This window comes from Rana temporaria, chromosome 2 (assembly GCF_905171775.1).
Source record: "Rana temporaria chromosome 2, aRanTem1.1, whole genome shotgun sequence".
Classification (NCBI taxonomy): domain Eukaryota; kingdom Metazoa; phylum Chordata; class Amphibia; order Anura; family Ranidae; genus Rana; species Rana temporaria.
This window is the reverse complement of record NC_053490.1, coordinates 190,591,523-190,616,183: the sequence shown is the minus strand read 5'-3', so window position 1 is coordinate 190,616,183 and position 24,661 is coordinate 190,591,523. Positions and strand designations below refer to the sequence as shown.

Here is a 24,661-nt window from a genome sequence, read left to right as displayed (position 1 = left end):
GGGGTTAAGTGTGTTCCCTGGATTTGTTCTTAGGGGGGATGGGCTCACTACAACATGACAGAGAGCAGTAGATCCCTATTATGTTGCTAGGCAGAACAGGGAAATGCCTTGTTAACATAGGCATCTCCTCGTTCTGCCTCCCCTCGCCAAAATTGAGTTTGCGGGACCCAACGCTCAATTATTTTAGGACACGTGTATATGCCATCTGATCCAGGTGCTTTATTCACCTTTATGCTGTTTAAATGTAAATTTTTGAGCCATAGTGGTTCATTTGGGGTTATGTCAATATCATCTCCATTATGGATATTAGCTCCCCGTGCTCCTTTTATACACAGAACTGAATAAGGTATTTAATAAGTATGTTTTCTCTTTGTCCCCAGTCACCCACTCTAGATCATTTTGTAAAGGGCCTACATGCTCAGACCTGACCTTTTTTACTATTAGGCTCAATGCTTGTGCTGGCTTTTGGTAGAGTTTTAGTAGCTTTAAGAAGCTTTAGGAGTGTTTAGGAGCATTAGCATTTTATTAGCGTTTTTGCAATGCACAAAGAAAGAAAATGCTTGAAAAAATTTGTTAGGGGCATTTTAGTGTCATTTAGAAGCCCATGGGAATATACTTTGTAGTGTGTTCACATCAGGGGCGTTGCTAGGGGTGGGCTGGGGAGGCTGGAGCCCCAAATGGGTTGATTAAAAGCCCCGCGTCTCGGCCATAGAGCATTTAATAAATAGCACTGAGTGCCGTCCGAGCAGGGACCATTTTGTTTCCGAGCACCACCGAGTGACAGAGCAGGTCCCGCCTTCTGGAGCCTGCAGCGCCTATGATGGACGTCCCACTGGTCCAATCCGGGACCACGGGACGTGTGATGTCCATCATAGGCGCCGCAAGCTTAGAAGGTGGGAATTACAATGCGACATCCCCGCTCGGTTCGGAGGCTCTTCATGGCTCCTGAGTCTCCTCTCCTCTGGCTGACTGAGCCCCCTCTCCTCTGGCACCACAGCTGCCCGCCACGCCACATCTCCACTCTCTGCTCGGCGGCTCTCCTCTCCTCCTTGGCTCCATCGCTATGACGGGCACATTGGGCGTGCCGCACACCACGGCTGAGGTAGGTGACGTCAGTGATTGTGTATGTATGTAGGTCAGGTCAGTGTAGTCAGGTCAGTGTAGTCAGGTCAGGGTAGTCAGGTCAGTGTATGCAGGTCAGGTCAGTGTGGTCAAGTCAGTGTGGTGTGGTCAGGTCATTGTAGTCAGGTCAGGTCAGTGTAGTCAGGTCAGGTCAGTGTGGTCAGGTCAGTGTAGTGTATGCAGGTCAGTGTAGTCAGGTCAGGTCAGTGTATGCAGGTCAGGTCAGTGATTGTGTATGTAGGTCAGGTCAGTGTATGCAGGTCAGTGTATGCAATGCAGGTCAGGTCAGTGTATACAATGCAGGTCAGGTCAGTGTATACAATGCAGGTCAGTGTAGTCAGGTCAGGTCAGTGTATGCAATGCAGGTCAGGTCAGTGTGGTCAGGTCAGTGTAGTCAGGTCAGTGATTGTGTATGTAGGTCAGTGTATGCTATGTAGGACATGTCAGTGTATGCAATGCAGGTCAGTGTAGTGTATGCAGGTCAGGTCAGTGTATGCAATGCAGGTCAGTGTAGTGTATGCAGGTCAGTGTAGTCAGGACAGGTCAGTGTGAGTGTATGCAGGTTATGTCAGTGTGTACTGACACATACACACACTCACGTAGGTCTCAACGGCGGATCCAGGGGGGGGCAACAGGGCAATTGCCCCCCCCCGAGGCAATCATGTCACATTGGCTTTAAAAAAAAAAAAAAAAAAAAAAAAAATTTTTTTACTATTTTTTTTAAACTGCTTTGTGGCAACGGCGGATCCGGGGGGGGGGGGGAAACATGGCAATTGCTCCCCCCCCGAGGCAATCATGTCACATTGACTTTTAAACTGCTTTGCGGTGCCTGCAGCTCCCGCTGCCGAGTCTCTAACTCTCTCTCCCTCTCTCATCACCAGGGCTGGTAGGCTGCCTGTCCTGAGGCTGCTTTGAGCTGTAGCTGACTGCAGCGCTCCCCCTCTCTCCTGCGTGTATGACATCGGGCATCTCTGGCTGTGTGTGAGAGCTGGATCTGTGTTCGGCTGTGCTGCCTGTGCTAGACCTGCTCGTGTGATAGTAGATGGAGATGGAACACTGATTGAATCAGTGTTTTGTCTTTCACACAAGCCCGTCTAGGGTGGGACTTTGCTAGAGCCGAACACAGACCTACAGCTCCTGTTTGTTCCATGACACACGTCGGGAGAGGAGATACCTGCTGTGTGTGATCGAGGCAATGCCATGGTGAGTGCCATGCACAGTGGGGCTTCATTCATATACAAAAGTGGGGCTGCATTCATATACAAAAGTGGGACTGCATGTATATACAAAAGTGGGACTGCATTCATATACAAAAGTGGGACTGCATTCATGGACACAAGTGGGGCTGCATTCATAGACAAAAGTGGGACTGCATTCATAGACACAAGTGGGGCTGCATTCATAGACAAAAGTGGGACTGCATTCATAGACACAAGTGGGACTGCATTCATAGACACAAGTGGGACTGCATTTATATACAAAAGTGGGACTGCATTTATATACAAAAGTGGGTCTGCATTGATATACAAAAGTGGGTCTGCATTGATATACAAAAGTGGGTCTGCATTGATATACAAAAGTGGGACTGAATTTATACACAAAGGTGGGGCTGCGTTCATATGCACAGTGAGGCTGCAATGGTGGGCACTGATGAGGCTGCATTGATCTCTTGTACCATGTGTTCAGTCTCTGACCATCCCTTGTACCATGCCTGCAGTCTCTGACCATTTCTTGTACCACGTCTGCAGTCTTTGACCATCCCTTGTACCACGTCTGCAGTCTTTGACCATCCCTTGTACCACGTCTGCAGTCTCTGACCATCCCTTGTACCACATCTGCAGTCTCTGACCATCTCCTGTACCATGTCTGCAGTCTCTGACCATCTCTTGTACCACGTCTGCAGTCTCTGACCATCCCTTGTACCACGTCTGCAGTCTCTGACCATCTCCTGTACCACGTCTGCAGTCTCTGACCATCTCTTGTACCATGTCTGCAGTCTCTGACCATCTCTTGTACTATGTCTGCAGTCTCTGACCATCTCTTGTACCATGTCTGCAGTCTGACCATCTCTTGTACCATGTCTGCAGTCTCTGACCATCTCTTGTACCACGTCTGCAGTCCCTGACAATCGTCTACAAAATATGGGATAGATTTATGGCATTTATATTTAAATATTTTTTACTAGTAATGGCGGCGATCATTGATTTTTTAGCGGTACTGCAACATTGCAGCGGACACATCGGACACCTAATTGAGTTCTGTAAGCAACACCTTATTTTCTGGCAGTGCCCCTCCCGAGACTAGACTCTGGATCCGCCCTTGGTAGGTCTGGGTATGTGTCAGGTAGGTCACCCTGCGCCACTCCACCGGCAGCACCCGCAAAAGCCCCCCCGGTGTAATTTCTAATAGCTAAGATCAAAATTGTGTGTATATAGTGTAAAGTTTGGGGGTTATAGCTCCATTGGGATCATGTGCAAAGCGGTTTAAATTTAAACAAAAAGGTGTTTATTTTTCTTCAGGCAAAATGCAAAGAAAATTGCTTCCAGCAGCGAAACTAAATATAACACAAAGGTTCACTTGTCTTCAGCACAAAACAGCACAAAACAGCATAAACAGAATATAACAAAATACTCAGTCCATAGATGAGACTTTATCCCAGGGTTAGCACATTCCCAGTCTGACTATCTGACAGCCAACTTGCAGAACTCCAAACAGGTGTCTGTCTCCACTCCTACTCACACACATCACACCTAATACTGCTTCATAAGTGCTGCTTCCTGTGGCTCTTAACCCTGTGGGGACTGGAGTCCCTGTAGTCAGGAGTGGAAGCCCTTTTCCCACCCGAATATAACTTCAGGGCCTCTGAAATTCCAGGTCCCAAATACCTCTCTAATAACACAGAGAAAGAACTGCGAGTCAGTCCTCTCCTTATCCTGGGAATTTGTCATCCATCTCGGGTGACCCCCTGAATACTCCCACACTTCTCTTAAAGAGACAACAACACAAATACAGGTGCTACATAGCACCCGTCCAGGACCCAAGCTTGGCTTCCTGTACAATAGGTACATATTACAGTAATCGACAACCATTTTCTTGAGATCCTTAGCCTAAGTTCACACTAGTGCTGTTGCATAACCATGGGTCTTAACTTTTTTGAGATACTGTATTTTATTGGGATTTTATGTGATAGACCAACACAAAGTGGCACATAATTGTGAAAGGAACACATAAAAAAATAGGTTTTCCACATTTTTTACAAATAAATATCTGAAAAGTGTGGCATGCATTTGTATTCAGCCCACTTAACTCTGATACCCCTACCTAAAATCTAGTGGAACCGATTGCCTTCAGAAGTCACCTAATTAGTAAATAAAGTCCACCTGTGTGTAATTTAATCTCAGTATAAATATAGCTGTTATGTAAAGCCCTCAGAGGTTTGTTAGAGAACCTTAGTGAACAAACAGCATCATGAAGGCCAAGGAACACACCAGACAGGTCAGGGATAAAGTTGTGGAGAAGTTATAAACAGGGTTAGGTTATAAAAAAGATATCCCAAGCTTTGAACATCTCATGGAGCACTGTTCAATCCATCATCTGAAAATGGAAAGAGTATGGCACAACTGCAAACCTACCAAGACATGGCCTTCCACCCAAACTGACAGACTGGGCAAAGAGAGCCTTAATCGGAGAAGCAACCAAGAGACCCATGGTAACTCTTGAGGAGCTGCATAGATCCACAGTTCAGGTGGAAGATTCTGTCCACAGGACAATTATTAGTCATACTCTCCAAAAATCTGGCCTTTATGGAAGAGTGGCAAGAAGAAAGCCATTGTTGGAAAAAGGCCATATGAAATTCTGTTTGAAGTTTGCGAAAAGCCATGTGGAGGACACAGCAAACATGTGGAAGAAGGTGCTTTGGTCAGATGAGACCAAAATTAAACTTTTTGGCCTAAAAGAAAAATGCTATGTGTGGTGGAAAACGAACACTGCAAATCACCCTGAACACACCATCTCCACCGTGAAACATTGTGTTGGCAGTATCATATTTTGGGGATGCTTTTCTTCAGCAGGGACAGTGCAGCTTGTCAGAGTTGAAAGAGTATACCCCCTCAATGGGACTTCATGAGCCAAACACAGTAGAGCATAAAAAAGGTTTTATTAGGACAAGGTGACCATGCTGGCACTTGGTACAAGCGCACAGTGTGCACCTAGGTGCATAAAAACAACAAAGTGCAGATAAACAGCAGAAAACCACCAAGAACAGTAAGTGTGCCAATGAAGGCAGAAAAATAAACACAACAAAACAAAAAAACAGAACATAAAAGCACTCTCCAATGGGCGATGTAGGATAGCCGGACGCGTTTCTGTTTTTTTTCAACCATCATCAGGGGCCATAGGAGCAGGATTAGTGCAAGTTGCAATTCGCTGGTGGACTGGGAGTGGATCTCACCCAAGGTCGTTCAGGCTTATTCCAAAAAGATGTATTAGGGGGAGAATGAAAATATAGGCCCGGATTCAAAAAGGACTTACGACGACGTATCTCCAGATACGCCGTAGTAAGTCAAAATGTGCGCCGTCGTATCTATACGCTTATTCAGGAAAGCAGATACGCCTGAATGTTGGCAAGATACGTCAGACATAAGTAAGTAAGCTACGCCGTTTACGTAAGGCGTACTTCTGGCGTAAGTAGGGGTAAGTCATGTAAAGGTATGGGCGCGGGAACAGCGTTGTATTATATGTCGTTTACGTAAGTCGTATGTGAATGGGGCTGGGCGTAGGTTAAGTTCACGTTGCACGAATGGACCAGGCGTATCTTAGGGAGTAAATTCGACATGATTCTGAGCATGCGCGCGCATGCGCCGTTAGTTCGGCCATGCATTTACATGGGGTTACGCTTCATTATAATACAATACGCCCACTGCCTTGCTATTTTGAATTACGCTGGCTTACGCCGGCCCATTTACGTTACGCCGGAGTAGTAAATATGGGAGCAAGTGCTTTGTGAATACTCAGCTTGCCTCTCAATATTACGTCGGTGTAGCGCATATGAGATGCGCTACGCCTATCTAAAGATGCGCCGATCTCTCTGAATCCGGGCCATAGCATCCAACACAGCCCTTACTGCCCGAGAAGTGGTAATTGAAAAGGCCCAGGACCTGCTGGTGTTTGTCCAGCTGAGTAGTGTCCTGCCCAAATTCCCAAAGATTTCTCCTTAAGCAATATCCCTCGTTGGTCTCAATAGACCGGGAGGGTCTGAAAGCCTGTTATGGGGTTGTCCCAATGTGGATGGGAAGATGGATGGAGCCAAATGCCAAAATACCAAATCTGCAAAAGACTTGAGACTGATTCACCTTCCAGCAGGACACAGACCCTAAACATACAGCCAGAGCCACAATGGAATGGCTTCAATCAAAGCATATTCATGTGTTGAAATGGCCCAGTCAAAGTCCAGACCTAAATCCAATTGAGAATCTGTGGCAAGACATGAAAAGTGCTGTTCAGACATGCTCCATCCAATCTGACAGAGCTTGAGCTATTTTGCAAAGAAGAATGGGGGAAACTTTAGCTCTCTAGATGTGCAAAGCTGGTAGAGACATCCCCAAAAAGACTTGCAGCTGTAATTGCAGAGAAATACAAAGTATTGACTCAGGGGGGCTGAATACAAATGCACACCACACTTTTCACATATTTATGTGTAAAAATGCGGAAAACCATTATCATTTTCCTTCCTCTTCACAATTATGTTCCACTTTGTGTTGGTCTATAACATAAAATCCCAATAAAATACATTTAATTTTTGGTTGTAAACATCTCAAAATGTGGAAAATTTAAAGGGTTGTGAATACTTTTTCAAGGCACTGTAAAATACACCTATGATACAAATTATAGACCCTTCAATTCTTTGTAAGTGGGCAAACTTACAAAATCTGCAGAGGATCAAATAAATTCGTTCCCCACTATAGCTCCATGTGATGTTTCAATTAGACAGCAACAGTCAGTAAGTGGACAACATCTGCAGGGCTTTCTAATGAGAAAGCCCAGTAAGCTCGACAAATACTCTGTCATGGAAGCACTTTGTATTAAATGTTTGTTTGTAAACTTGTATTAGGCAATGAGAAAAAATAAATAAAATTACCAGTAAGAGTTGGTTCACACTAGGGCGACACGACTTCTAGCGCGACTTTCAGAGGCGACTCCGACACGACTTGAGCATGAACCACAGGGCGATCTGGGGCGATTTACAACACGACTTGAAGTCGTCTCCAGGACAGGAGACTTTCCAGTGGCCAATCAAACAACAATCAGCTCTAGGGGAGGGAGGGGGAGGGAGGGGGGCAGGAGAGGTTTGCCTGAGAAATGTATGTTATCTTCCTGGAAAGTCGCTTCAGTTAAGACAGTGATCAGACTTGGATCAGACATGGAGGCGACTTCCATTGAAATCAATGGGTACAAATCGTCTACAAGTCGGATTGAAGTAGTACAGGAACTAATTTTGAAGTCGGAGCGACTCGAGTCGTGTGTATTAACACCGCTCCCATTCACTTGCATTGTTTTTCTCGACAGCGCAACTTGGGACGGCTTGAGGCGACTTCAAGTCGGATCCCAATTCGCCCCAGTGTGAACCGGCTCTTAAACAATTATAGTTTAATTTTATTACAATGTCATAATTCAGTTCAAAACATTTTACATTTAATAGGAGTGATGTCAGAACATGGCCATTCTAAAACAAAGAATTTCTTCTCTTTAATCGACTTTATAGTTTGTTTTCCCCTCTGCCTCGTTATACTTTATGACCCAACTTTTTCTAAGTTTTGAAGCACAAATTGATGCTGTAGAAGACTATCACTATGATTAATTGGTTTTTAGTTCATCACAAGCTGGTCAGTCCCTACGGTAACAAAACAGCTGCATTACATTATATGCCATTATACTCCAACCATGCATTCACAGCTGGGATGAGGTTTTGCTTTTTGCTACCATTTTATCTTTCCAACAAACTCTATTCTACTAGTACTGGGGAACATTTATGAAGATGTGTTATGACATATCTTATGCTAAAGCAACCCTTTCCTTTGCCAACATTTACAGAAATGATTGCTAAATATAAACTATGCATCTCACCAATGCTTGATCGGTGAACTCTATTCCCTGAGACCCAGTTATTCCACTATGGGGAAAGAATGAGGGCTGCTATCTTGCCCAATAAACTAAACTAGTCGTGCTAATAAAGGATGTGAATTTACGTAAATTCTAGAATATTTTTTAATTAATGCAGTGCAATACATATGTTAAAAATTAAAAAATTTACGTCGTTTGCGTAAGTCGTCCGTGAATGGGGCTGGACGTCATTTACGTTCACGACGAAACCAATGACGTCCGTGCGACGTCATTTGGAGCAATGCACACTGGGATATTTTAGGGACGGCGCATGCGCAGTTCATTCGGCGCGGGGACGTGCTCCATTTAAATGAAACACGCCCCCTACCCGCCGAATTTGAATTCCGCCGGGTGATTTACGCTAACTTTACAGGCAAGTGCTTTGTGAATAAAGCACTTGCCTGAAAAACTTGCGGCGACGTAACGTAAATGAGATACGTTACGCCGCACAGAGATACGCCGATCTCTGTGAATCTGCCCCAATGTCTATACACAGTGATGAGTAGATCAAATTCTGAGACTATATCAGTTCGATAAAGATGGAAGAATGTAACAAGTGGTGATTGTCTGCGCTGTGGTATGGCTTGGCCGGATGAGTGAAATGAGGGAATGGTGAGTGAACGGGCTAATAGGGCCTGGGGAGTGACAGGTAATGCAGACACAAATTAACCTTAACGGTTTTAAATAGGTACAGTCCTAACTGGACTGTAAAATGGTACAGTGGAGTCTTGAAAAGAAAGGTGTATGTGAAAATCAAAGCAAAAACTTAAAACGTGAACATAAAGTCTTAGGTGAGTGCAAACCAAAAGAAAAGGACCGCAGTTCAACACTGGGACTGGTGCAGCAGTGAGGAAATGGTTAAAATGGAAAAGGTTCCAAATTCTACAAGGGGTATTCAGTCCAGACAAATCCAAACAAACGCATGCAGCCCACACCTCGGTGACTAGTGCAGCTTACCTTCCAGCTGACATAAAAGGGTCAAACACATAGGATCAAAACGTTACCAGTTTTCTATTGGGTGGATATCTTGCTGCCAGTTCTCAATAGTTGGTCACACATAAAGAAACAAGAATAATAAAAAAAGGTTGTAGCCTTGTCCTCCTAACACTCATAAGCTGTAGGGAAAGGGATGTGATTAGCAGGGTGGCAGATTAAGTGTCCACTTACACAACTTACACAGTGTGTAGGGAAAAAATGCACATCTCCACGAGTGCCGAACTCGTCTCCTACTACTTCTCACTGTCAACAACTTTTGGCTCTTTAGCTGGTATGAGGCCGTCCGCTCGTGTCAGGATGAAGAAGGCAGGGGACGGAGGGAGGAGAAAATGCACATAGCATAAAACTGTACAGCAATTTTAATAACTAAAAACCATAAATAAAACTCACATGGAGCAGTGAGGTGGCGGTCATGTATCCACGAGCACCGCGCTCGTCTGCCGTCCGTTCGGTGCTGCTCCCGGTTAATGCTCTGAGTCCAAAATGTTCGAAGTTTCTATCTTGCCTTTCACACAGAATTGAGAAAGTGAAGACTGATCATCCATTACAGCTCATACATAAAAGGTACCCCTGCCATACCTCCCAATCTTCTGAAATAGAAAAAATGGGCACCATGTAGCATGAAGTATGTAGGCAAAGGCCACACCTCCAATTATATGGAATGAAGAATTGATATGCAATGAATTATTGGACACCATTCTGTTTCCTTTATATCATCTTTTCATATTGACAAATGCAATAGTTCAGGGGTTGGGTGAAAGTTCTATTCCAGTATTTCTAATAAACAGTATATTTTATGTTTTTCACATCAGGCCAAAATGGAGGGACAACTTAGGTGGTCAGAGGGACTTGGCCCCAAACGAGGGACAGTCCCTCCTAAATATTGGAAGTTGGGAGCTTTGACCCCTGCACATCTTGTGTTAGAGAAGCATCACTCATCTATGAATACATCAGATGCACCCAGGGGAGTAGTTAGAGGTAAAGATGAAGGCTCAACAGCTGATAAAAATGTAAATCTGCTGTAACTCAGTAACGGCTCCATATAATCTGCTTAAATTTCAATTTTTTCAGAAAGGAAGAGTGTATTTGAAACAGCCGATGAAGCTAGTTATTGATATGTAACTATTCTTACATGCTTGGGGAATGGAAAAGCTGTCTTCAAAGTTTAGGAGATATCCGGTGTCACCCTAGAGTTTTTGGTCACCTATTTGTGGGATGCATAGTGTACCTTTAAACTCTTGTTGTAACCTGCTCTTAGACGAAGGTGGTGCCTCATCTAACATTTTCGAATTATTTGATCGTTGGGTTATAGATATAAAACTCTCTTTTTAACCTTTTCTAGTCTTTTGAGTTTAATAGCCTCATACACGCGACCGGTTTTCCCGTCGGGAAAACTGCCATGAGAGCTTTTGGCCAGGAAACCGGTCGTGTGTATGCTTCATCGCAATAAAAAAGAGAACAGGCTCTCTTTTTTCCCGCCGGGATTCCCAGAAGTTTTTAACCCGGCAGTTTTCCTATGGGAAACACTGTGATGGAGCATACACACGGCCGGGGTTTCCCGACCAAAGCTCTCATGGCAGTTTTCCTGTTGGGAAACCTGGTCGTGTGTAGGGGGAAAAAGTTACCAAGCAAGTTCTTGGTTTTCCCCTCGGGAAACCCGTACGTGTTTACGAGGCTAAAGTCTTCTTCTGAGTCTCATTTGATCATGTTTTACTTTATTCAACAGAAATCTGTCGTGAGGTGTAGATTAACAAAAGTGTGAATTTTTTTTCTTCTACAACTTGTGAGGTCTAACACCCATGAACTGACTGGAGCACATGATACATTGATGGGAATACCTCAGATATTGCATAAGATCATTGGGCACTGTGTTTGCATTTAAGACTATAATACTGGTTATAGACTTAGGGCCAGATCCACAAATAACCTGCGTAACTTAAATCTTCCGATTTAATCAGGAGTTCAAAATGTGGTGTGTAGTAATCCACAACAATCAATCAGAATTCCCTTTCCCTAAGACAGGTCAGCACAAGCGGGATTCTCACAGAATTATATGGAGATAAGTCTATTTTTTGCGTTCATTTTCTAAAGCTTCATTACATTATGTAGGGGAAGTACCTTGTTTTGGGATGCTTTTTATGTTGGAAGATTAGGTGGTGTAGCTAGGAGACACTGCCATCTGCAGCTTAATACCAGGTGCAATGAAAATCTATTTTCAGAACTGTTAAATGCAAAATTGAATACCACACATCCATATCTTTTGTACAAGGTCAGTATTTTGAAACTGTGACTTTATCTAGTTTGCTAATTCTCTTTTTTTTCTTTTACTAAATTGTTTATTCTGTGACTCTCTAAACTCAGTAGTGCTGAATGTATTTGATATATCATGTCTTTATTTGATCTTCTTTTGTTTGCAGATGATCATAGCAAAGATGAATGGATGGTGTCCAAAATCTTGGAGCGGCGTTTCATTCCAGCATATCTTACAAGTGTAGCTTGGGAAGGTTTCAACTTTGTAGGGCATGAGATAAAAATAGTAGAATCCACAGACCTTTTTGGTGCGACTGTTTGGCCCTCAGTAAGTATCAAATATTTATAAGGTCAGTCAATATATAAATTGAATAAAAATTTTGGGTGGAGACAGACTAGTTGAATCAACCAGTGTCTTCTTGTATGCATTGTAGAATCCCGTAACAAAACTGTAAGACGGTGACCGGTAAGAAAAGTATTGTGCCTATAGCAGTGTAGTGGTTAGCACTTTCACCTAGCAAAAAGGGTCGCTGGTTCGAATCCCGACCACAACACCATCTTCCTGAAGTTTGCATGTTCTCCCTGCACCTGCGTGGGTTTAGTCTCAAACACTAAAGACATGATGGTAGGTTAATCAGATCCTGTCTAAATTGTCCCTAGTATATGTATGCATGTGTGTTAGGGACCTTAGAGTGTAAGCCCCTTGAGGTCAGGGACTGCTGTGAATGTACAATGTATATGTAAGGCACTGCATAAATTACGGTGCTATATAAGTCCCTGAAATAAATCAAATTAAAAAATGTGCTGAGAGTTCAGTATACACTTACCTGATCTTCAGATCTTTGTACCATGCTGCTGACATTGAGGCCAGTACTTTACACATGGTATTTGGGCATAAGATCACTCTGCCCAGCAGTAAGTGCATAGACCGGACCTGACTGTGTTTTAATTCTGCGGACAGTGCTGTGGAATCTGGGACAGTTGGGAGGTATGAAGATGTCATCTTCATATAGCCCACAATTTAGATTCTAGACATATAGGCCCAGACCCGTCGTATCTATGCGTCTGATTCTTAGAATCAGTTACGCATAGATATCCATTAGATTCAACAGGCGTAAGTCTCTTACGCCGTCGGATCTTAACTGCATTTTTTTTTTGACCGCTAGGTGGCACTTCCGTCGGATTCCCGGTCGAGTATGCAAATTAGCTAGATACGCGAATTCCCGAACGTACGTGCGGCCGACGCAGTAAAGTTACGACATTTACGTTAGGCTTTTCCCGGCGTAAAGTTGCCCCTGCTATATGAGGCGCAGCTAATGTTAAGTATGGCCGTCGTTCCCGCGTCAAAATTTTAAAAAGTTACGTAGTTTGCGCAAGTCGTCCGTGAATGGGGCTGGACATCATTTACGTTCACGTCGAAACCAATGACGTCCTTGCGACGTCATTTGGAGCAATGCACACTGGGACATTTTACAGACGGCGCATGCGCAGTTCGTTCGGCACGGGGACGTGCTTCATTTAAATGATACAGGCCCCCTACCCGCCGAATTTTAATTTTGCCGGGTGATTTACGCTACGCCGCCGCAACTTTACAGGTAAGTGCTTTGTGAATAAAGCACTTGCCTGAAAAACTTGCGGCGGCGTAATGTAAATCGGATACGTTACGCCGCCGCAGAGATACGCCCAGTGTACAAGAATGTGGGCCATAATGAATAAAAAGTCTACCAAGTGTACTTATTTCACACCTCAACTTTATTGCCTGGACTCAGTAAATAATATTTATTTATTTTTACAAAAAAAGGGGTGCTTTATTTTACATTACCATTATACAGAAGAAACATAAACAAGATATACACAATGCATTACATCAATAGAATCAACACAGAAATACTGTCATCAGGGGAAGTTCTAAAAAGACTCGCATAGAGCAAGTGCTCGTAACATCGTAGTTATACCATATTGTGGACATAACATGAAGTCCAAACTCCTCACCCAGATCATCTGCCCCATCATTTGCCCCTTAAGTTCACCAGCTAATCGGAGGTCCATGGGGACCATACTTTGTCAAACTTCCATGGGTATCCCCTGTTAATATACTTAATTTTGTAAAAAAAAATCTGATCTTCTTGCAAGGTTTCCACAACCTGCAGAGAAGTTATTGCCCTGCTTAGCTTAGTATTGTTCGCAAATACAGAAATTGATCTGTTTTTCCCATCCTCCAGGTTATTTATGAATAAAAAATTAAATAGGATTGGTCGCAGGACAGAACCCTGGGGGAGCCCACTTTCCACCCAGATCATTCTGATTGCTCCCCATTTATCACCACCCTCTGAACTTGCCCTTGTAGCCAGTTTTCAATCCATGTACTCACCCTATGGTCCATGCCAACTGACCTTACTTTGTACAGTAAACATTTATGGGGAACTGTATCAAATGCTTTTGGAAAATCCAGATACACCACACCTACGGGCCTTCCTGTATCTAGATGGCAGCTCACCTCCTCATAGAAGGATAATAAATTGGTTTGGCGAGAACGATTCTTCATGAATCCATGCTGATTACTGCTAATGATACCGTTGTCATTACTAAACTCTTGTATATACTCCCTTATCACCCCCTCCATGAGCTTGCATACTATTGAGGTTAGGCTAACTGGTCTGCAATTCCCAGGGATGTACCTTGTCCCTTTTTTAAATATTGGTGCTACATTGGTTTTTCCAACTTACTTGCCCTATAAACCTATATCTTTGTCTCTGAATCGAAATGTTCTTGTTATGGGGGTGTCATTACAGTGGTATTAAACCCAAAAGCAAACATGTATTATAATGCAGCTTACCAATTCTTAGATGCCAAAGCTGCATTTGTTTTCTTTTTTTAGGCTTTCTTTCCTTTTATTTTCACCTGGCAATCCGGCCAGGAAGTTTTTTTAGAGCAAGCTCTTCTGCAGAGGTAGCAGTTAGACGGTTGAGACAAACTATTCACCACTGACAGGGGTGCTTACAATGGTCAGATTTTATTTATTTATTCCAAAATCAAAAAAACTATTTGCTGTAACTGCTTATAAAGTGTTTGCTGGAATTCGGCTTCAATGTGTTAGTGTATTAAATATACTAGTGCATCTAACACTACCCTTCTCTCAGATTAACAATGCTGCTGCTCCTTTGTTCAGAGTGTAGGCACCCTAATGCAGGAGGTGGGTTACTGGTAGGATCACCAGGAAAAAACTGAGTATTCCTTCCCTTTTTCTCTCCTGGGGGGTTGATTTACTAAAGGCAAATGGGCTGTTCAGTTTGCAAGGGCAAAATTCACTTTGCAAAGAATATCCACCCCCATTGATAACGTCCTGTGAATGACGAAACGCATCTGAGAGGCTACGCAGTGACGTCACCACGCTGAGGAGGAGGGCTCCTTACATGCCGGCCGGCATTTGTTTGTAACTTTTACATGCTGTTTTTAAATCGTTCGCTTGTGAGTATATCTCATTTTTTTTAAACTAAATTGTTTGTAAAACAGAGTCACGCTATGTGCGCCTCTCTTTTCCATTTCAACTGAATCAATTGGAGTTGGCTACTATCGTGTACCTTGGGTAACCTGTCTCATCCGGGATTCCTGAGGAGATAAAAGGCTGTGGCTGGGCTATAGCCAATTGATCGAATTGCTTGCCCTCTGGTAAGCGGCCTATTATTCCGGTGGAGGGTTCACCTATGCTGTTTACATGTCACTTGGTGGTGCGGATCGTAGGATTTTTTCTGCAGTGAATTAACCCACATGAATTTATGCCTATCATCTAAGGGTCATTTCCTCACAGACTTTTATTCAGTGATTCATGTATTTTTATATGGACTTTTTTATATACCATACTCTCAGAGTTTGCTATCCTTAATGGTTTAAATTTTGTGGTGCGGCTTTTTTGTTTTTGTATTGTTACCTGTGTATCGCACGCCAGCGGCTGCCTATAGTGTATTAATTAGGAGGGTTATTAGCGCAGTTTTGTTTTTTCCTTTTTGTATCCAATCACATGCAAAGAAAAACCAAGTATTTTTACTTGCACATAAATTAGATGTTGGAAGTCAGCAGCATTTCTCCTTACTAATCTCTGGGGAAAATTTCCTTGTAATGTTCCATCTTCCCGTACAAAGTAAAAAGTCTATTTGCTTTTAGTAAATCAACCCCGAGATGTCAAGCTGTTTAGCAATCTGAGTTGCTTTTGATGTCTGAAATTTATAAACCAGGTCATCCAGAGGTTTTTCTCTTATCTAAGGAATTCAGGAGCAATCTGAAAATGTATCTCATTTAGTTATTTCACTGTTATTTCACTTTTCGGATTGAATCTGATTTGTTAATACTGTATTCAAAAGAATACAGAGTACAAAGAGAAAACAGTATTGATTCACAGACAAGTTGCAATATACGTATAGGTTTACAAAACAGTTAGGTCCATGGATGGTGTGTAAACATACACACATATACATAATGATCAGCTAAGTCCATGCATACAATGTTCCCTTCAAATACGATATTTCACAAAAGTGAGTACACCCCTTGTATATATTGTAAATATTTTATTATATCTTTTCATGTGACAACACTGAAGAAATTACACTTTGCTACAATGTAAAGTAGTGAGTGTACAGCTTGTATAACAGTGTACATTTTCTGTCCCCTCAAAATACCTCAACAGGCATTCATTAATGTCTAAACCACTGCCAACAAAATTGAGTACACCCCTAAGTGAAAATGTCCAAATTGGGCCGAATTAGCAATTTTCCCTCCCCGGTGTCATGTGACTCGTTAGTGTTACAAGGCGTGAATGGGGAGCAGGTGTGTTAAATTTCGTGTTATCGCTCTCAATCTCTCATACTGGTCACTTGAAGTTCAACATGGCACCTCATATCAAAGAAATCTCTTAGGATCTGAGAAAAATAATTGTTGCTCTACATAAAGATGGCCGAGGCTATAAGAAGATTTCCAAGACCCTGAAACTGAGCTGCAGCACGGTGACCAAGACCATACAATACAGGTTCCACTCATAACTGGTCTCGCCATGGTCGACCAAAGAAGTGCACTTGCTTAGTGTCAAATGCAGAGGTTGTCTTTGGGAAATAGACGTATGAGTGCTGCCAGCGTTGCTGCAAAGGTTGGAGGGGTGGGGGGTCAACCTGTCAGTGCTCAGACCATACACCACACACTGCATCAAATGTATGTGTGTGTATGTGCGTACATGTGTGTGTATGTATGCACATTACTTTTAATCTTGACACCCTATATGTGTACAATCAGAACTGATTTTTTTTACTGCTTGTTTATAGTGCCAGCAAGAAAATGCCATTCCTCTGAAACGCAATCCATGCTCAGATCGCTTTTCAGAGGCATTTGACAGGCGGTAAAGAGGCAATATGTTGCCTCCTCACCGCCTGTTTTAACCCCCTAAATGCATTAGCACTATGCTGTAACTGCGTGCAATGCTCACAGTTGCATGCAGAGTGGTTGCAGTGCAGCCCCTCTCACCCAGTTGTATACTTCATGGGTGCCCTGATTGGAAAAAGATTTAAAAACACTGGAATAGAGGAACCGATCTCTCCATTTTCCTTCTGCAGCCACTGAATGCCTACAGGAGGTAGAGGAGGAGAAGTGGGAGAAAAATGGTTCATTTATATGCAGCTTCTTTCTGCTGCCCCCCTGTGTGCTTTCCTGCCCCCCTCCCTTGTCCCCACAGCTCTGCGCAGTTCTACCTCTCCCACTGGCTGCTGCGAGGTATGTGTCAGGATGAAGCATTTTCTGAAAGAAGAGTCAGTAATCCATACCGCTCACTGACTCTGTATATTCATAACTGAAACATAGTAAACTGTGTTTCCTATGCTTCAGTTTGTGAATGACCGGTAAGCTCTGTACAGAGCTATTCCTATCCATTCATTCTGTGTAGCTGGGGCTGCAGAGAAGGCGATTGAGGGCTGTGTCCTTAATCTCCTTTCTCTGTGTCAAAGTTGAAACATCAGAGGTTTGTTTGGACCCCCGATATCTCACCAAAGCTCTTATAAAATTGTAAAAAAACATTAAAAATAAATAAAACAAATGGTCGAAAAATAAATAAAAAACGACTGACACCAGTGGTAGAACTACCACACAAACGTTGCACTTGCATTCTGCCTCTGGGCTTGGAAGAAAGGGCCCCGTCCGGAGGTCAGGGCGGCCCTTCATGGTTTCTTGCATCGGGGCCCTGGAGGTTCTAGTTACGCCACTGCCCAGTAGCAAAAGAGTCTGTGCTATCTGTAACGAAATGTCCCACACTCCGCTTGAGTGCTTTCGCTCCCAGTCTGAATATAGATATGAGATATTCCAAACCATTGACAACCAATAACTAGACAGTACTCGTTTTGTACTCGTTACTGTTTATTGAAACGCTGGTACACAGAGGTAACAATCCCCCCACCCTTTGCATTCAGGGCGGTGTAGACTGCCCAATCAGCAGGGAAAGCTGTTGGAAGAATCCCCCCCTCCCCTCACAGCTAATCTACATACATATGCCATAATTACCCAAGGCGGACAAACACAAATAGAACAATGGAATACAGCCACACTCCAAACAACCCAGCAAAGAGTCCCCAACAATATATATATATATATATACACACACACACACACACAACATAGCAGGGTGGTTGTACAGCGAGTCTGATTAGACTGGGGTTCTCAGGCCACCCTGTGCTCCAAATGGACACAGGGTGACTTAGACATAGGTGGTGCATGGGGAGCTCGAGCAAGGGTTTCCCAACTTATCCAAAGGGGAATCTGGGTTCCACAGGCCCCCCGCCCAAAGTGACTCCTGTCACACTGGGGGTTATCCTCAAAAGAGATACTCCGACTTAACTGCTGTTCAGTCTGTGTGTAACTTTGGAAACGATCCTCAAAAGGCTTTTTCCAAAGTTACACAGAAGATCCGGCATGTGTAATTGAATTACACTGCCTAATTTTAGGATGCAGTACCGCATCCGCCGCTGGGGGCATTTCGAGTCGAAATGCCGTTGCTAGTATGCAAATTAGCACTTAAGGCGATCCACAAAGCTTTCTAGCTTCCTTTTTGCGCCGTAAGTGTTATTTTGCAAGTGTAAAATTAGGGCTCGTTTTACAAAGTGTAAAGTTAGTAACACCTTGTAAAGGCCCATTCCAGCGACGGCATTTGGTCTGCTTTCCCGAGGGAGAACTCCACGTCAATTTGTAAAAAACAAAACCGGCATGGGTTCCCCCCCAGGAGCATACCAGGCCCTTAGGTCTGTTATGGGTTGTAAGGAGACCCCCCCACGCCGAAAAATTGACGTAGGGGGTCCCCCTACAATCCATACCAGACCCGTATCCAAAGCACGCTACCCGGCCGGCCAGGAAGGGAGTGGGGACGAGCGAGCGCCCCCCCCCTCCTGAGCCGTGCCAGGCCGCGTGCCCTCAACATGGGGGGGTTGGGTGCTCTGGGGCAGGGGGGCGCACTGCGGGCCCCCCCACCCCAGAGCACCCTGTCCCCATGTTGATGAGGACAGGACCTCTTCCCGACAACCCTTGTCATTGGTTGTCGGGGTATGCGGGCGGAGGCTTATCGGAATCTGGGAGTCCCCTTTAATAAGGGGGCCCCCAGATACCGGCCCCCCACCCTAAGTGAATGGATATGGGGTACATCGTACCCCTATCCATTCACCTGGAGGCAAAAAGTAAAAGTTAATAAACACACAACACAAGGCTTTTTAAAATATTTTATTATTCTGCTCCGGATGCCCCCCCTGTCTTCGTTATTAGCTCAATTACCAGGGGGGGCTTCTTCTTCCACTCTCCGGGGGTCTTCTCCGCTCTCCGGGGGTCTTCTCCGCTCTCCGGGGGGGCTTCTCCGGACTCCGGGGGGCTTCTTCCATCTTCTCCCCTCTTCCGCTCTTGACTCGGCGAACCCCGGTTCTTCTGCAGCTCTCCGGTGCCTTCTTCTTCAGCGCTGGCTGCCTGCTATGTTTGTGTGTTAGCTCGATTTCAAACAGGCAGCCGGCGCGGTCTTCTGTGGCGTCATCTTCTCTTCTGGTCTTCTGTTCTTCCGATGTTGCCTCGTCGCCTGTTGTCGCTGTAATGATGGAAGCGCGCCTTGCATCACATTTATATAGGCATCACCGTCCCATCATGCTCCGGCAGGTACCCACGTGGTGGGTGCCTACCCACGTGCACCCACCACGTGGGTACCTACCGGAGCATGATGGGACGGTGATGCCTATATAAATGTGATGCAAGGCGCGCTTCCATCATTACAGCGACAACAGGCGACGAGGCAACATCGGAAGAACAGAAGACCAGAAGAGAAGATGACGCCACAGAAGACCGCGCCGGCTGCCTGTTTGAAATCGAGCTAACACACAAACATAGCAGGCAGCCAGCGCTGAAGAAGAAGGCACCGGAGAGCTGCAGAGGAACCGGGGTTCGCCGAGTCAAGAGCGGAAGAGGGGAGAAGATGGAAGAAGCCCCCCGGAGTCCGGAGAAGCCCCCCCGGAGAGCGGAGAAGACCCCCGGAGAGCGGAGAAGACCCCCGGAGAGCGGAGAAGACCCCCGGAGAGTGGAAGAAGAAGCCCCCCGGTAATTGAGCTAATAACGAAGACAGGGGGGGCCTCCGGAGCAGAATAATAAACTATTTTAAAAAGCCTTGTGTTGTGTGTTTATTAACTTTTACTTTTTGCCTCCAGGTGAATGGATAGGGGTACGATGTACCCCATATCCATTCACTTAGGGTGGGGGGCCGGTATCTGGGGGCCCCCTTATTAAAGGGGACTCCCAGATTCCGATAAGCCTCCGCCCGCATACCCCGACAACCAATGGCAAGGGTTGTCGGGAAGAGGTCCTGTCCTCATCAACATGGGGACAGGGTGCTCTGGGGTGGGGGGGCCCGCAGTGCGCCCCCCTGCCCCAGAGCACCCAACCCCCCCATGTTGAGGGCACGCGGCCTGGCACGGCTCAGGAGGGGGGGGGCGCTCGCTCGTCCCCACTCCCTTCCTGGCCGGCCGGGTAGCGTGCTTTGGATACGGGTCTGGTATGGATTGTAGGGGGACCCCCTACGTCAATTTTTCGGCGTGGGGGGGTCTCCTTACAACCCATGCCAGACCTAAGGGCCTGGTATGCTCCTGGGGGGGAACCCATGCCGGTTTTTTCTTTGAAAATGGGCATGGAGTTCTCCCTCAGGAATGCATGCCGCTGTCATTTTTTTTATCCCCGACGCAACTTTAAGCCGTCGCGATCCTCAAAACTCGGCGTAACGTAACTTCGCGCATGCGCAGTACGGCCGGCGCGCATGCGCAGTACGGCCGGCGCGGGAGCGCGCCTCATTTAAATGGGACTCGCCCCATTTGAATAGGAACGCCTTGCGCCGGCGGAACTTTAGTTACACAGCCTGAAATTTCTAGATAAGTGCTTTGTGGATCAGGCACTTAGGTAGAAACTTTAAGGCAGTGTAACTTAAATTGGATTTTTTAAGTTACGTCAGGTTTTTGTGGATCTGGCCCATGGTCTATAGGGGATATTACTCCTTTGACTATTGTGGTGATCGAATATAAAGCAAGCTAAACTGCGAGTTAGAAAATATACTGCTAATACATTGTATTTAGATACATCTAAAGCTGGTATATTGGGATTTTAGGTTTACAAACTTTTTGACATCAAAAGCTACCTATAAATAAGACTATTGGATTAAAAGAAATACTGAAGTGCATTATGTTTTTAGATTTTTTTATATCATGTTTGTACCCTAATGTAAAAATAGGTGTTCCAGGCTTTGTGTAATACTCTTCAGTATGTTTTTAATACTTGATCAATATCTTCCAACATGAATTTTCTGCTCTCTACAGGCACTTGTACTTTGTTACTTTTTGGAAAAACATGCAAAGCAATTGGGTTTAGAGGACAAACGCATCATTGAAATAGGATCTGGAACTGGTCTAGTTTCTGTAGTAGCTAGTTTACTGGGTAAGTACAATTTAATTTGTGGATCAGACTTATGCCATTATAAACTGTAGCAATCTGATTTTTTTTAAATCAGTTTGGTTTAATATGTTTCAATGGAATGATAAATTGTTTTACTGTTAAACAAACCTGACAGCTCGGTAGATCCTGGGATATGAGACAAAGGAGGCTTTATAGTGGGTCTGTTTTGGCCAGTACTTTGGTAAACGTCACCACATGATAATTTCCTCCGTTCTCTTCCCTCCTGATCCCTTGCATATAAGGACTAGTTCAAAAGTCTGAAGATATTGTAACATACACTTCATGTACGATTAATGTACTAGGCTACTACAATTTTTGGAGGTTCTCGGGCCTTGAGGCAATGAGGTCTGCAGGGTGTCTGCATGTTCCAGTGAGCGGCCGACAACCATTAAGACCATTTGTGTAGCTCTCTCCCTTGATCCTACCAACGGTGCCTCCTCCATGTGTCATGTTTGTGACATTAGAGGCAACTTAGGGAAAATATTGTGTGACTTCTCTGTCTTGTGGGTGTGCACAGCCGTGGCCACCTTGTTCTTAATGTCTTTTAATTCCATATACTCTGTACATTATCTTTATGTCATTTTTGTATATTATATTTAAGCAATAAAGGAATTTTATTATATAGGAGGAGATCGCTGTCTGCCCCACCTCTTTGTCATTATCTGAACTTTATGGGTCTTTACCCTTCTCCCTCAATTTTTTCTAAATTCTTATGCCACGTACACACGACCGTTTTTCAGGATGTAAAAAATTACTTTTTTTTTAATGTCATTAAAAACGACCGTGTGTGGGCTCCAGAGTATTTTTCACAACGTAAAAAATGGGCATTAAAAATTTAGAACATGCTCTAAATTTTCACTACGTTTTTAACGTTGTAAAAAATGGTCGTGTGTAGGCTTTAACGACGTGAAAAAAACGCTCATTCTCAGAAGCAAGTTATGAGACAGGAGCAAAAAAAAGGAAAGAGATTGCGCTAAATAAGTGATAAGTGAACAAAAGTGACATAGAGTTCAATGAATAATATGTCCCGCCACAGAGGCAAGTAAATAAATTCTCCCAGGTGATAAACTCAATCCACAAGGAAAAGTGCTGGACAGAAAGATCCTCCACCAACGATATAAAAGCCTCTTACCGAATAAAATTGATCTCTGGTTTAAGAGAGATCAAACTGCGCATAAGAGGCATGAATGGATATCCCATAGGCAGCAATGGACAGCAACAGCGGTGAAATCCTAGTGAGTAATCTTTACAGATGCATCTCTCGATGGGTCATCCAGGGATATAAGAAAGCAGAAAGACTCCACATAGCGTAATAACGTCTTGGTTTAATGTCGAAATCAGTAAAATAACACTTACATGTCAATGTAGGCAAACGAATAAAATTTTGAGCCGGCCCGCTCGATACACAGCCTGTATCAGGTAAACAGTACGCGGTGACGTCAGCACGCCGCCTCCCAACGTTTCGTCGCAATCGGACTTGGTCACGGGATCCGTGACCAAGTCCGATTGCGACGAAACATTGGGAGGCGGCGTGCTGACGTCACCGCGTACTGTTTACCTGATACAGGCTGTGTATCGAGCGGGCCGGCTCAAAATTTTATTTGTTTGCCTACATTGACATGTAAGTGTTATTTTACTGATTTCGACATTAAACCAAGACGTTATTACTCTATGTGGAGTCTTTCTGCTTTCTTATATCCCTGGATGACCCATCGAGAGATGCATCTGTAAAGATTACTCACTAGGATTTCACCGCTGTTGCTGTCCATTGCTGCCTATGGGATATCCATTCATGCCTCTTATGCGCAGTTTGATCTCTCTTAAACCAGAGATCAATTTTATTCGGTAAGAGGCTTTTATATCGTTGGTGGAGGATCTTTCTGTCCAGCACTTTTCCTTGTGGATTGAGTTTATCACCTGGGAGAATTTATTTACTTGCCTCTGTGGCGGGACATATTATTCATTGAACTTTATGTCACTTTTGTTCACTTATCACCTATTTAGCGCGATCTCTTTCCTTTTTTTTGCATATTTGATAGTGTAGTATAACACTTTTTGATCGCTGCTTTTCTCTTGTTTTTCTTTTTCACTGTTAACAAGCGCAATATTTTTTTCTTACATGAGACAGGAGCGCTCGTTCTGGTAAAAGTAGCGTTCCGTTCGTAATGGAGATAGCACATTCATCACGCTGTAACAGACTGAAAAGGGCCAATCGTCTCTCACCAAACTTTTACTAACACGAAATCGGCAAAAGCAGCCCCAAGGGTGGCGCCATCCGAATGGAACTTCCCCTTTATAGTGCCGTCGTACGCGTTGTACGTCACCGCGCTTTGCTAGAGCATTTTTTTTTCACGATCGTGTGTAGGCAAGGCCAGCTTAACAATAACTTCGTTTTTTCTAGACCATTAAAAATGGTTGTGTGTACGCGGCATTACAGTGCCTTGAAAAAGTATTCATACCATTTGAAATTTTTCACATTTGTCATGTTGCCAAAAACGTAAATTTATTTTATTGGGATTTTATCTGATAGACCATAACAAAGTGGTACATAATTATGAAGTGGAAGGAAAATGATAAATGGTTTTCCAATTTTTTTTTTACAAATAAACATCTGAAAAGTCTGGCGTACATTTGTAATCAGCCCCCTTTACTCTGATACCCCTAACTAAAATCTAGTGAAACCAATTGCCTTCAGAAGTTGCCTAATTAGTAAATAGAGTCCACCTGTGTGTAATTTAATCTCAGTATAAATACAGCTGTTCTGTGAAGCCCTCAGAGGTTTGTTAATAAGTCCTAGTAGTTTTAGGCCAGGGACCTGCAGTACCCCTTTTTGTGTCAGTGGACATTACTTGAGGAAAATATTTGATGATGGACTATTGAACCCAGCGGTCCCTGCACCCTCAGGCAGCATCGATTTGACACAAACTCCACAGTCTCTCCCCTGGCTCTACACCCAGCTCCTGTTCCACGACACCTTTCCATGACCGTGTCAGGAAAGGCTCCCTCCTAACTCACCTTGGCGTGCTTCTTCAAGATCTCCACTGTGCTTCACTCACCGACTCCTGCCCTGAGTCCTTCCCGAAGGATTTACCCAGATATGCAGAACGATTGCTTCTCCAGCTCCTGTTCCAGGACACCTCTC

The 24,661-nt window shown here is 44.2% G+C and overlaps 1 protein-coding gene across 3 annotated transcripts in view; it reads left to right on the top strand.

The window, feature by feature from the left end:
- LOC120926344 (protein-lysine methyltransferase METTL21E-like) overlaps window positions 1-24,661 on the top strand; it is a 36,106-nt gene that overhangs the window by 10,251 nt on the left and 1,194 nt on the right. For 2 of the 3 annotated variants that reach the window (XM_040336178.1, XM_040336179.1), the window contains 2 exons: window positions 11,694-11,854; window positions 21,384-21,501. In XM_040336178.1, the coding sequence (XP_040192112.1) occupies window positions 11,694-11,854; window positions 21,384-21,501 (279 nt within the window). Of the gene's footprint in view, window positions 1-10,079; window positions 10,255-11,693; window positions 11,855-21,383; window positions 21,502-24,661 lie in introns of those variants that run through there. The other variant, XM_040336177.1, reaches the window with a different exon arrangement.